The 12,511-nt window shown below is 42.5% G+C and overlaps 1 protein-coding gene across 1 annotated transcript in view; it reads left to right on the top strand.

Annotated features, from left to right (window-relative positions):
* Positions 1–7,238, top strand: part of CDC40 (cell division cycle 40) — a 36,677-nt gene extending 29,439 nt beyond the window's left edge. The window contains exons 13-15 of the mRNA XM_059469316.1: positions 3,879–3,955; positions 5,376–5,520; positions 6,261–7,238. Coding sequence (XP_059325299.1) covers positions 3,879–3,955; positions 5,376–5,520; positions 6,261–6,438 — 400 coding nt within the window. The 3' untranslated portion in view covers positions 6,439–7,238. The remainder of the gene's footprint in view (positions 1–3,878; positions 3,956–5,375; positions 5,521–6,260) is intronic.
* Positions 7,239–12,511: the final 5,273 nt, after the last annotated feature.

Genomic DNA, 12,511 nt, shown 5'->3' with positions numbered 1-12,511 from the left:
AACTTCTAAGATTTCTTTAGGATTTGAGAATTTATTTTTGAAATAATCAGTCCTATATCTTGAGGTATTCATTTCCTTTTGCTCTTCACACATGCAAAACTGTTGCATAATGCAGAATCTAGTTTGACAGTTCTGTGACTAATCAGTTTCTTCCTAGCTGCTTGTTGTTTTTTTTTTCCTGTAGCTTAGAGAAGAGACTCCAGTCTGTGGTATTGGAATGTTCCCCAGTCAGGCAGCTAAATCCTCAGCTTGTCTGTGATCGTCTGCAATCATTGCCAGTAGCAGTAGGAATGACCAAAGTCTGGGAACCCAGGCTGAGGCTAGACATAAAATGCTGTCACCATATGCTGCTCCAAGAAAGCCTCTGTTCAGTACTTCATAAGCAGACCCATTGATTTACTGAGCTCCTTAAAGAAAAATCTTTACAATACCATGTCTGCTAAGGAATGTCTCCTCTTTGTTGAGTGGGAGGATGATCTCGCTTGCACAAATCTGTTATTTCCTTGAGATTGGATTGCCCTTGTTTTATGAGCTTTGTGTGATGGCTGAAATAAATAGTGAAGTGGGTGGATTTAGTCAGTCTGTGGAGAAAAGCAGGAAAGGCAGAAAGGTTCTGGTATGGGAACATCGCAACCTGATTGTTCCAGTAGCAGTTTTTTTCTTCTGAGGAAAAAAACATGTACTAGTGTTTTGTACACTGAAGAAAGGGCTCCCTTGTTGAAATGATAGGAAACTCAACTCTATGCAATATTCTGTAATGCAGTTGTTGGGAAATTCTTTGGTTTTATAAAGAGCAAATGTAAGGCCATCTTCCTGGGCATGACTTGAAAACCTTTCCCCACAACCTACCATGATATATGCCAATTGGTCTGTAAGCATGTTTCTGTAATTTCAAGACCCAGATTTTTAAAATGCCTTAAAACTAAGTTAACACATTCATTATGAAAGATTTTGGAGTTCAGAAACAACCATGGCAAATTATTTCTCAAATCCTTTTCCTCAGTTGGTAAGAAAAATTATTTGCAACTTAGCAGTGATTTGGTTGCTGCACCTTTTGGCACTTTTCTCCAGTATGTTCTTCAGCACAATGTTTCTTCAGTATCCTACAGAAAAAAAGTGGAAGTAACTATGACCTGAGTATGGCCTTAAAGGCTAGTAATTAGAAGTTAGTCTAATTGCTTCATTTCAGTTGTCTGGAGGAATTCTGTAGTGTTTTGTAAACACTTTGACTTGGCCAGAGATGGGTAATGGGATGGCATGTCTGACTTTACAGTGAAAACTCCTGAGAACTTAAATCTCCTTTCCCAAGAATCCATCCTGTGCAAAGATTTCATGGGGCTGTACGTAGAATTGCAGTTGGTTAGTTGCTGAAAGTTCAGACTTCAAGTATAGTACACACTCTTGTAGATTACATAGTTTATTTAGGAATATTAATGGAAGTACTTTAAAATTTGCCTGCTTTTGCATTTCATGTGATTGAGATGTTAAAGTTGGTATGGCTATCGTATACTGTGTTCTCTCTTCTAGAAATGCAAAATATTATTTTGTCTGTGCTCTGTATGCATCTGATCCTGCTTGGGTAAGCACTGAAATGATGTGAGCATTTAACTTTGGAGGCTGTTAGTTCTTTTTACCTCCGAGTCAGCCAGCAAAGCAAGAACTGTGCAGTGGCAATGAAGTTATTATGCTGACAGGTTTTGGAGGCTTGTCATCTCTGTAAGTCTGTGCCCCTCAGTGGGTCTTTTCACCATGACTCCTGGTAGAGATAATGCAGTCTCCTGAGGGACATCTTCACTATGTGTAGGTCCCAAAACTGGATTGGATTGTAGTGAGGGTTTGGGTTGGCTTGCTTCTTTTCCTTCTTTTGTTAAAAAGATTTTTCTGTCTCTTGCCTGGGGAAGAAGTTGTATCAAAACCCCAGAGTAAAACACTTCTAAATCTTGGCTAGCAGATAGAATTTCTGATATTTAAAACTTGTCGGCCTTTGAAATGCTATGAAGCGGGGAAAGGACTTTAAAATATTTAAATTTTAAATATTTGTCACAAAAAACAAACATGTCACCTGAGTTTTGAGGTTGGACAACCATGATAGCATCTGTGTTGGTAATTTTTTTAAGGGAGCAAGCTGACATTACTTATTTAGCAGTTTCACTGGAAGCAAATGTGAAACACAAATGCATCTCTTTATTCTGCCTAATAATTTAATGCAGCATATCCTGCTGCTGTCCTAAGTGTGCCTGGTAGGTATCAACATAAAGCAGAGCTGTTGTGAATAAATTCCAGCAGGTGAGCCTGCCTTCATTTGTAAAAGGAGAAGCAAAACAACCGATGCTGCATTTAAATTTCTGACTGCAGAGCAATTCAGTATTGGAGATGCCTCCTCTGTGATGAGACTTTAGTGGGGCTTCCAGTGGGATTGGCTTTACCAGAAGGTTGTTGGTCTGCAGGAGTGCTGGGTGGTGGGAGTGGATCAGGGCCTGGCCTTGCTGCAGCAATAACCTTATGTCCTGTTGCAAGTGGAGTTGGAAATGGTTTGGGGATGGTGTGGCACAGGGGCTGCACTTCCTGTGCTGTTGTGTGGATCAGCCTCAGAGATGATGTGCAATCTTCACAGATTTGCTGCCCAGTGGCCATCTTAGGTCTGTCTGTTTGCAAGCTGGTTATCCCTGGCCTAAAGTGCATGCTTTTATCCATGGAGTGTACTAAGTGGGTTGCCCGTCTTATTCTGAGGAGTAAATGATTTTAACTCGCAGGAGCATTTGTGTCCCTTCCTGACCACAGAGCAGCTTCTCACCCTGCTGCCCCTGTATGTTGCTTAACTGGAGATGAGGGAAATAACTTCCTGCACAATAAAGCAGGATGCTAATTACCTTGCTAATGCCAGCTGTATTGCCATCCAGCAAGGCTGGGGCAGCTGGGACAGGCAGCCACCCACGCTGTCTGCTCCCCGAGTGTCCCAGCAGCCCTTCAGCTCTGTCAGTTACACAATGGAGTCATAAACATCCCCTTTGTATTAATTCATGTTGCTACAGAACATTTTGCATGTGCTTTCTGCAGAATACATTAATCAAATCTATTTTCTGCTGGAGGTTTCTTTTGCTTAATGAGAATGCCATGTACATGCCTTCCCTTTTTTCCAGTCTTCCAGTGCAGGGTAGGAGGAATACTGTGAATATGCACAAGCCGTTAGTAATTCAATTTATATAGTCAAAACCAAAGGGCAGTAAGGATCAGACTGTCCTTGTTTTTACCCTAGGCCTTTGTACAGGACAGTATGTTAAGAACATGCACTGGCACAGTCTTTATGCATTTGAGCTGGGAGTTCAGTGTTCATTTCAGCTGTGAATATTTGGAATTTGGTTGGCATCCCATTTGGGGAGGTCAGGAGGAAAAGGGCATGTCAAAGAGATGAGAGTCCTTTTTTCTGTTCCTTTAAAAAAATGTTTAAAAAGAGGAATTTAAAAGAGACAGAAGTATTGATTTAAAACAAAACTCAAGTCAGTAAGATGTTCCAGTAAGATCCATGTCAGTATGTTCTTGCTATCTAAATAGGAACTTTGTAAGAGCTGCAGTTATACTGGAGGCAATAAAGGAGCTTGTGCAATAGTTTTGCTCTTAACAATTAGAATTATTACTCTAATTTAGACTCTGGCTCATTTTACTGGAGTAAATTCACACTCTGAGATTACGCTTTAGATGGCTCTGCATCTGGAGCTCTTGGGTGAACATTCATAATATTTTTGAGTTTTTGCATATTCTTCCTTTGGATGCCACCATACATTCTCCATGGTTCAGTTGCCACATAAATCAGCTGACTTGAAGCAGCTCTTTGGAACATCTCCATGTCTTCATAAAGCACATACTTCTTCCTTTTGCAGGGACATTCCTGTAGACTTCAAGTACATAGCTGAGCCAAGTATGCATTCCATGCCAGCCGTGACTTTGTCTCCAAATGGTAAGTTAACACTTTACTGCCTTCTTAGACCTTATTTACATAGGCACCCCTTACTGATTATTATCTCTGTGATGTTGCTGTGTTGCATCCTCCTTTCACCTCAGACTAACCCCTCCCAGTCACTCTGTGCACTTAATCCAAGATTGGATTGGATCATGTTTTGATTTAAAATTCTAAAGAACAAGTATGTCAAAATGAGGATTTATATCAGGGTAACTGTGTCAGTTTAAAATTAGGCCTTCATCCAGATGAGGCGAAAGGACTCTCCATAGAGCTACCATGTGCTCTTTGCTGTATTTAAAATATGAAAAGCAGGAATGGAGGGAACTGACAGTGGTGGCAGAGTGTTAAGCAAGTTCAGCAGTCCTTGTGGTGCCACAGTTAAAGTAGAAACTCATGTTGTACATGATCTTGTTCCCTTCTGTTATGAATGTAGTCCAAATAATTCTTGCATAAGAGAAATCCCAAATTATCTCAGTGTTTCTGTATGTTAATGTTTCACTGGTGTTTATGTTCTTCAATTAGAATCATCCTGAAGAAGGATAGTTGTTTAGTGCCTCCAGTAATCAGTGAAAATCCTTCTAACAAGGCAAAATTCCTGTTATCTGTTTTGGCCAAATTTAAATAGCTTTAGTGTCACCATTATTACAGTGTTGTCAGACTTGCTGTTAACAATCCCATTAGGCTGAGTAGAGGCTGATCAACTTGTTGCACAGCCAATGTTATGTTGTCACTGCATAAAACACTTTAAAGGCAGTGCCAATATGCAGAGTTTGGGACAGAAGTTTCTCTTCTGGCTGTTCTGTAGCACGTCATCATCACTGGATTCTCAGGCAGGAGCTAATGCACTGCCAAGATGCAAAATGAGATGAGGTTATGATTAGAAAAGCCTCAATTTTTCTGTCACAAAATATCTTTATTAATTGCATTCCATTAAAGCCGAGAATACTACATAGTTGCAAACTCCTCAGTCTACCTTAGACCTATTTTCCCATGAAGAAAAGAGGGGGTGACTTTCTTAGAGTACCCACAAAACAGGTGATCAGGAAGAGTGCAGCTAGATGGATTTGGTTCCCCTCATTGAGTTATGTGATTGTGCCACCAGCAAGATTACACAGTATCTTTAAAACTTGACAGGAAGCCAGAGGGGTTGATGCAGCACATAGCTGGAGCAGTCGGAGCTTTAGTAGAGCCCTGAGTGCATTTTGTAGGCAGAGGCATCCCAAAGCCTGTCAAATATAAGGTTCCAACTCTTGGCAGGCAGAAACAATATCAGCTGTTACCTAAATCGCTGCTACATAATGAAAATCTGGATTCAGATAGTGCAAGAAAAAATGTCAAAATCTCTAAAAACATCCCACTTAGGTCTGTTTCTTCAGATGCAGCATCCTGACACCACCTTTGTTTATTGCACTTACAGGGAAATGGTTGGCTTGCCAGTCAATGGATAACCAAATCTTGATTTTTGGAGCTCAGAACAGATTCAGATTAAACAAAAAGAAAATTTTCAAAGGTCACATGGTAGCTGGCTACGCTTGTCAAGTGGATTTTTCACCTGATATGAGGTAAGTTTTTGTGGGAATGAACTTCATCTTATAACTTGCAAGTATGGACTCTAAATTTTCTTTTGAATCCCCTGCAACATTCATGAATGCACAGTCCCGTTAGCTCAGCATTGGGCAGAGCTCCCTCGCCAAGCAGCAGAACAGAAAGTTCACTCTTAGCATCTGATAGGACTAAGAGAGGCTTCCACATCTGACTCCCATCTTTTTGCACGTGGCAGGATCTGTTCCCACAATGTGCACTCATCTAGAGTATCTGGGATTTGAACTCACCCAGTTTGCCCAGTTCCTAGGTCTGGTGTGGATATCCTCATTTACTGTTCAGAGAACCATCTCTTTCTTCCTGTTTGCTTAGTAATATGCCCATACATTTAGTACTGTATGTACATAAGATACAAGTTACTATCAAAACTGGGGAATAATCTCAGGAAACCTGGAGGAAAAAGTGTCTCTAATTTTAGAGAAACTTGTGGCACTTTCTCTTGGGTTCCAGCCACACCGTGCAGGGTATAATCACACTGCTTAGCACGTTTACCTCACAGTTGATGGATCACCTTCTGCAGGACTTCTGTGCTCTTAGAGCACAGCCTGAAAGCTAATTCCTTGGTAGGAATGTTTGCAGGTTGTGTCAGATGGGAAGCTCCCTGGAGGAAGCTCTTTACTGTTGCTCAGTTGCTGCTTGTAATAGCATGCAATGTCATGCACACATGATACAAACTTTCATTTTATTCCTGTTAATACAGCTATGTGATATCTGGAGATGCAGATGGGAAACTGAACATCTGGGACTGGAAGACAACAAAACTCTACAGCAGGTTAAAAGCTCATGACAAAGTCTGTATTGGTGCAGTGTGGCATCCACACGAAACATCCAAAGTCATCACGTGCGGCTGGGATGGTCTGATTAAACTGTGGGACTAGAGGGGGTGCTGCAGAGACCAAGAGATGCAAGCCCTGCATACATCTGAGATTAGAGTGCATTCTGCTGTGAGGAGGGGTAGACATTGTAATACTGCAGTTCTCAGCTCTCTGTATATATGCACTAAACACCAGGAAATTCAGAAGACTGAAGTGAAAGGATATAATTCTAAATATGGCATCTGGGAATGAGAAGCTAAGCTGAGGTCATCTGAAGCATGCAGAATCATGTGCCAGTTTGTCTCACCTCTGCTTGTGCAAAACACTCTTGTAAAATAATATAATTCTAAGAAAAACTATTTTTGTGGTTCTGGCTGTCAGGGAGTTTAAAGAGAAAACCAGCAATTGTCTAACTTCCTAAGAAGAAATCTTTGGTACCTACTGTAATAGAGCTGGAAAAGATAAGCACAAATCCACTTGCTGAGATTTGCTAATTCACACTAGAAATGAAGAATTAATTGGAAGCTAGCAGTGGTCAGATGAACTCTTATCAACTGAAGATGCCGTTCATAGTCTTAGTTTCTGTCTGTAGAATCATGAGGCTACTCACTTTCACTTTTGCAAGTAGTCTTCATTTTCAGGGTTTTCCTTGTAATGGTTGTGTGCTGTGTTGTTTTTTTTGTCTTCCCATATGCTATTCTGTTCCAATAAGCATGACATATTAAAAAAAAAGTGAATGTCTCTTTTTCTGTTTGGAATAGTTTGTATTATAAGCCCCATGAAGGTTTTGACAATTTAATGTATATACATGTGACACCTTTTCTCTTTAAAGAACTTATTTTTAATAAATCTTTTTATAAAAACTGCTTATCTTTATTCAATTTTTCTGTCTTGCAGTATCCATATAAAATATTTCCTACCATTTGGTGTTTTAATGTGCAGTTGTATCGGTGTTCAGATAAACTCATTCTCTTGCAGTGTTCATCTGCATGTCCTGTGGACTGATCCTCTGTTGACGAGGCTGTTCCTGCTCCTCTGCTCTTCAGCATGTGGGTGGGAAAGGGCTGCTGCTGTCCTTTAGAGGATGAATTTCTGATGTGCTTTTCAGAGGGAGGGTTTGATTCCTGAGCTGGGAGTTGAGCTCTGGTGTGTGCCAGGTGCTGCTTCAAGAGAAAGTGGGCTGGAGAAATTTGGAACTGATTTTCTCCTTCAAATCCATTTCCCAAATGAATATGTGGCAGTGTGCCCTGACTGTTAACAGTTTATATGTACAGAGAAATAAGGAGGAGAAGAGGAATAGAGCTGATAGAAAATCTTCCCACAGGAACACATACTGGCTTTCACATCAGAAACACCTTTCCCAAATGCTTAAAAACGTTTAAATCATAATACACAAAATGCTTGGCTGTGTTTTTGGTACTGTGTTTTTCCATGTGTCACCTACCATGCTGAACTTTAGATATATACTTATAAAATAGTACATGCAAAATATGAAAATAAGTGTATAAGCTCTTGTAGTCATATACTGGCTGTTGTCTTTGGAGGAAAAAAAAATAAGAAATGTTTCAATCAATTCTGCTGGAGTTGATAAATTGGGATTAAACATTTGCAGCAAGCCCAGAATCAAAATTTCCCCAGAAACTTTCAGATAAAATCCTTTGTCCCTCACAGTTGGTCACTGCATTAATCTTTTGTGGAATTTCTCACATCTGCATTGATGCCTGCAGGGGGAATTTTTCATGAGGATAATTCCCTCTTGTTGCAAACTGCAAAGCTCTGGTTGTCAGCTAGTTTGCTGTGCACAAGGATAGATGTGTATGTGAGTGAGGTGTGAGTCCAGACTTGCTTTTCCAGCAGCCACCTGGGAGGAGATTTCTTTCTGAGCTAATCAAATCATTGATCTTGTCAAAATTTCATGTTTGACCAGGAATTGGTCTGTTACAGGGTTTGGTCAGAGCAAGTCTAGGCTGAGACTCTATGCTGGGCTTTGCCTGTGAGCAGACAGATCCAGGGGGAAGTCAGCATTGGGAGAAAAGTGAAGAGTGCATGTTGACATCCCTGGTTCATTTTCCTCGAACATTGGTGGAGAGTGCAGCTCAGTGGTTCAAGCTGAACAGACATCCCGGGAGGGCTGGAAGTGAGTGTGTGGCACTGCCAGGAAGGGACACAGCAAAGCTGGACTGCAGGGCTGCCATCACAGCATTGGGTTTTTATTCCCCTTGATCATGCACCTGCAGATTTCAGAAATGACATGCCAATATGTTGCTGCTTTCATTAAAACAGATTGCTTTTATAGCAGAAGTTTTGCAGGTCAGTCAACTATCTCCATCGTTCTTCTGTCTGGGAAAATTGATCGTTCCTCTTACCTTTTGCCAGCTTTTTCTTGGACTTTTTTTCCTATGCAAGAGGGGGAAATAGCCCACATATCCTCGTGCGTCTTGCTGGTAAGGAGGCTGGCTGTCTTGAAGCAGATGGTCTTGGCATCTGTCTTGCTCAGAGTTTATAATTGTCCCCAGTAAGATGGGGCTGCTCAGTCTTTGCCCTCATTACAAAGAACAAACATCGAAATTACTGTGCATCCAGAAAAGTCCAAGATTGTCTTGGAAAAATCCAATTTTTAGTAGCAGGCAGATGTTCGGTACTCTGTTTAACACTGTGGTCCTTAACAGCTGATTTAAACAGGGAGTCTTGCAGCTCGGGCAGCCTAGTAACACGATGTACTTTCCTTCTTTCTGCCAGCTGGTTATTACAAAATCCTGCTCCCATTCGCTAGGAAGACTCCATATGACAGCAGCCTGCACGGGGGAAACACGCGGAGGAGGGAGGGGAGTTTTGCTTGGAACACTTTATAAACAGCATAACCTATACTCCAGAAAAAACCAGTTGCCAGGAAGGTTGTTCCTCTGGAGACTACTTAAGGGACTTGTTACTGTAGGTTGACTTAACTAGCATACACTCAAAATTTTAAGCCTCATATTTTGCAGGAAAACATGGCTTTGCTGTTAGGCTTGCTGATAAGCAAAACAGACACCACGGCTGTCTTGCAGCACTCAGAGAAAACTACTTGTGGCAGGGTTATGTTTACAGAAGCTGCTTGCAGAATTTAAAGCTTTCAGAAACAAGCTGCAATAACTTTCAGCGAGCCATGGACCTGTTAATTCACCAGGCACACTGGAAGTTTGTCCTCAGACCTGTTTGTTATCTTCCATGACAGAATATTTAAAATGTGTTAAATGCACTGAGCCTTTCTGAGCCTCCTTTTGCCCTGCTGTGCTTCATGCCTCTGGGGGAGTGCTCAAATGAAACGTTGCTGCATTGGTCAAGAGAGTAAGAGGTTCTCATTAGGCCTTGGCATTTTTTTTGGGTAATCTGGAAGATGTCAGGGCTAACTGAGCCTGCTTCTCTGGTTTGGGAAAGGAAGACAGCAACACAAATCCTCTGGGGAGTCATTTCAGTAATAGGAACTTTGTGGAGCTTCAAGACCACTGACGGTTACCCAGACATAGTTCTGGGAGCTGCAAGTCTTTCCCACTCTCCCAGCATAATTGCCCCACAGTTGGTGTCTTGCTCCTATTCCCCAGCTAAACTCTTTAATTGTGTAATAAGTCTTTCTTTTTTTGGCAGACTTTAAACTCTTGTAAAATGATATTAAGAGGGGGGAAAAAAATAAAAATGCCCTGTCCTAGAAGAGTTGTTAACAATTTCACCTCCCACCTCAGCTTGCTCCAGGCTGATTTCCCCAGGCACCCCCAAGCCTTTCCTCAGGGCTGTTCATATTTTGCTTTGGCATCCCCACACAGTCCTGCTCTTTCAGCTTTTCTTCATGTTCTCTCTCAAACAATAATCCCCTCCAATATTCCTTGGAGATAAAAAGGGAACTCAGACTCTCAAATCATTTGTCAGGCCAGACATCTACAGGAAAAAGAAGGAAGGCCCATTCCCTGGAGTTTCCAAAACCTTGCTGAGTTTTATCAGAAGAGCTTCCCTGCTGCAAACTCCTTTCTCTGCACTGATGCTGATGCTTTGGGAGTACCTTGGGGCAGCAGGACAAGTGGGTTTTGTTTGCTCTTAGTCATTACTCCTCCAATATTAAACAAATTGAATAACATTATGGAATATTTCTTCAGATTCTGGATTCTCACATTTCTTGGAGCAATTTTTCTTTCATGAAGAAGAAGTTGGAAGTCATTTCAGGGCCTCTCCTTGCCTGGCAAGTCAGTTTGAGAGGTCAGCATGGGGTTGTCTGGTGAAGTCCTAGTCCCTTTGTCTTGGCTGCTCCTGGCTGATATTGGTGGAGAGACACCAGTGGAGAGACACAGGTTCTTCCCTTAGGGCACAGCTGCTGCTGCTGCCTCAGAGCTCTGACACCAGTCAGGCACCTGTCCCCTCCTCCCTGCAAGGGCAGTGGCACCCTCAGTGGTGGCTCCACTCTAGATATCTGCAGGTGGATGCAAGGGTGGGTTTCACATTGTTTGTGATTGATCCAGAAATGGAATTTCAAATATAGAATGGGGGGAATACCAGCTAAGACACTGAAGCATTTTCATTACTTGCAGTTTTGTACTGTGTACACCACTGCACTTCCCTTCAGAAAACTGCTTAAACTCGAAGATGTATGTTGGTAATCCACCAAAAAGAGCAAGGACATGGCACTGGTGCTCACATTTGAGTCATCCCTTGCAGGCAGTGCACAGCAGGCTCCTGCTCTCCCTGTGCAAGGTACTGGCTACTGGGATGAGGGATGTAACATGGGCTGTCTGCAAAAGTCTCCTTCTGAAGCAGGTAAAACTCATTCCATGAGGTCAAACTGCACCATGAACAGGGACTTCTCTTTAAGAGCAGAGATCCTTTCATTACTGCAGGTGGTTCCCTTCAAGGGCCAAGCTTGCTCTGCAGATGCTGCCCCTGTAATCCAGTGGAGGGGGGCAGGTATAAATATGTCTCTGAATGTAGGTCAGCTCTGAACTTCCACTGCCACTAAATCAGGTCTCTACTGACTGCAATTAAATGTCACATTGTGTTAACAAGCAGGAAAAAATCAAGAGTGATTTCCTACTGAACAACCCTGAGTATCCTGTCAAGGACAAGGGAGCAGCTAATGAAGCTCATGAAATCAAAGTTTTGTAATGAACCAGATGGTCTCAGCTGTTGAATTATTCACCAGAGAGAATGAGTGCCATTTCTTCAGGTGTGCTACTGGGTGATATGTCTTCTTGGCATCTGCCAAGAAAGGCCAGACATATGTTCCCTTTACGCTTTCTTTGTTCTTTCACAGTTGAGAGGCGCTTGAAGAACAACCTTTCACAGGCCATAATGGGATCAAAGCCTGGGGCCAGAAGTACATGCAATAAATGACAGGCTTTGGAGTGCAGCAGGAGGTCAGACCTTTGTTTAGGCAAATTTTGGAGCCTCCAAGGAAGCTAGTGTGACATCCAGAAAGGGCCCAGTTTTCCTGGAGGAGTGTGTAAGTGTTCTAACAAATTCCCCTCTGTGCTGCCATGGGCTCGCCATGGAAAGTTCATGTTGCAGTATCAGCTGGGATAGTTTGAGGGGCACCTGTTCTCTTCATTTTCACCTGCTTATGGACAGCATCTGTAAGTTCTGATTCACAAATGTGGTTTATAAATCACTATGAGCCTGTCTGAAAGAGAAATGCCCTCACCCCCACAAAAGGATTTGTGCAAGTAGAATTGCCCCTACCCCTGGTTCATCTCTGTGAGGATCCACTTTACACCAACCTGAAACATCTCCTGGTGGAGTTGTCCTACTGATGCAATTATGGCTCCACATCAGGAACAAGACCTGTCATCATGTCTTTGTTAGGTGGGGTTGGCACTGGCTGTGGCCACCATGAGTGGCCTGAGGAGGCTCCTGGGCTGGAAGCAGGGGACTGGCTGCTCTGGAGAGCTGATGCATGTGCCTGCAGGGAGGGTGGGGGGATGTCCAGTGCACCTGGGGACAGCAGAGCTGGGCAATGCTTGTAATGGTGATGCTGAGCAGATCTGGGGCTGAGTCTGACTTCCTTCACGGCCATGCAGTTCCCAGTCTCCAGGCTGTGGCTACAAGGGCAGAATGCCCTGTCCACACTGCTTTTAATGGTGTACTCTGTACCTAGCCCTTGAGGAAAGGGGAAGAT

The sequence above is a fragment of the Ammospiza nelsoni genome, chromosome 3 (genome assembly GCF_027579445.1).
Source record: "Ammospiza nelsoni isolate bAmmNel1 chromosome 3, bAmmNel1.pri, whole genome shotgun sequence".
Taxonomy (NCBI): Eukaryota; Metazoa; Chordata; class Aves; order Passeriformes; family Passerellidae; genus Ammospiza; species Ammospiza nelsoni.
This window is presented reverse-complemented; position numbering and strand designations above follow the sequence as displayed.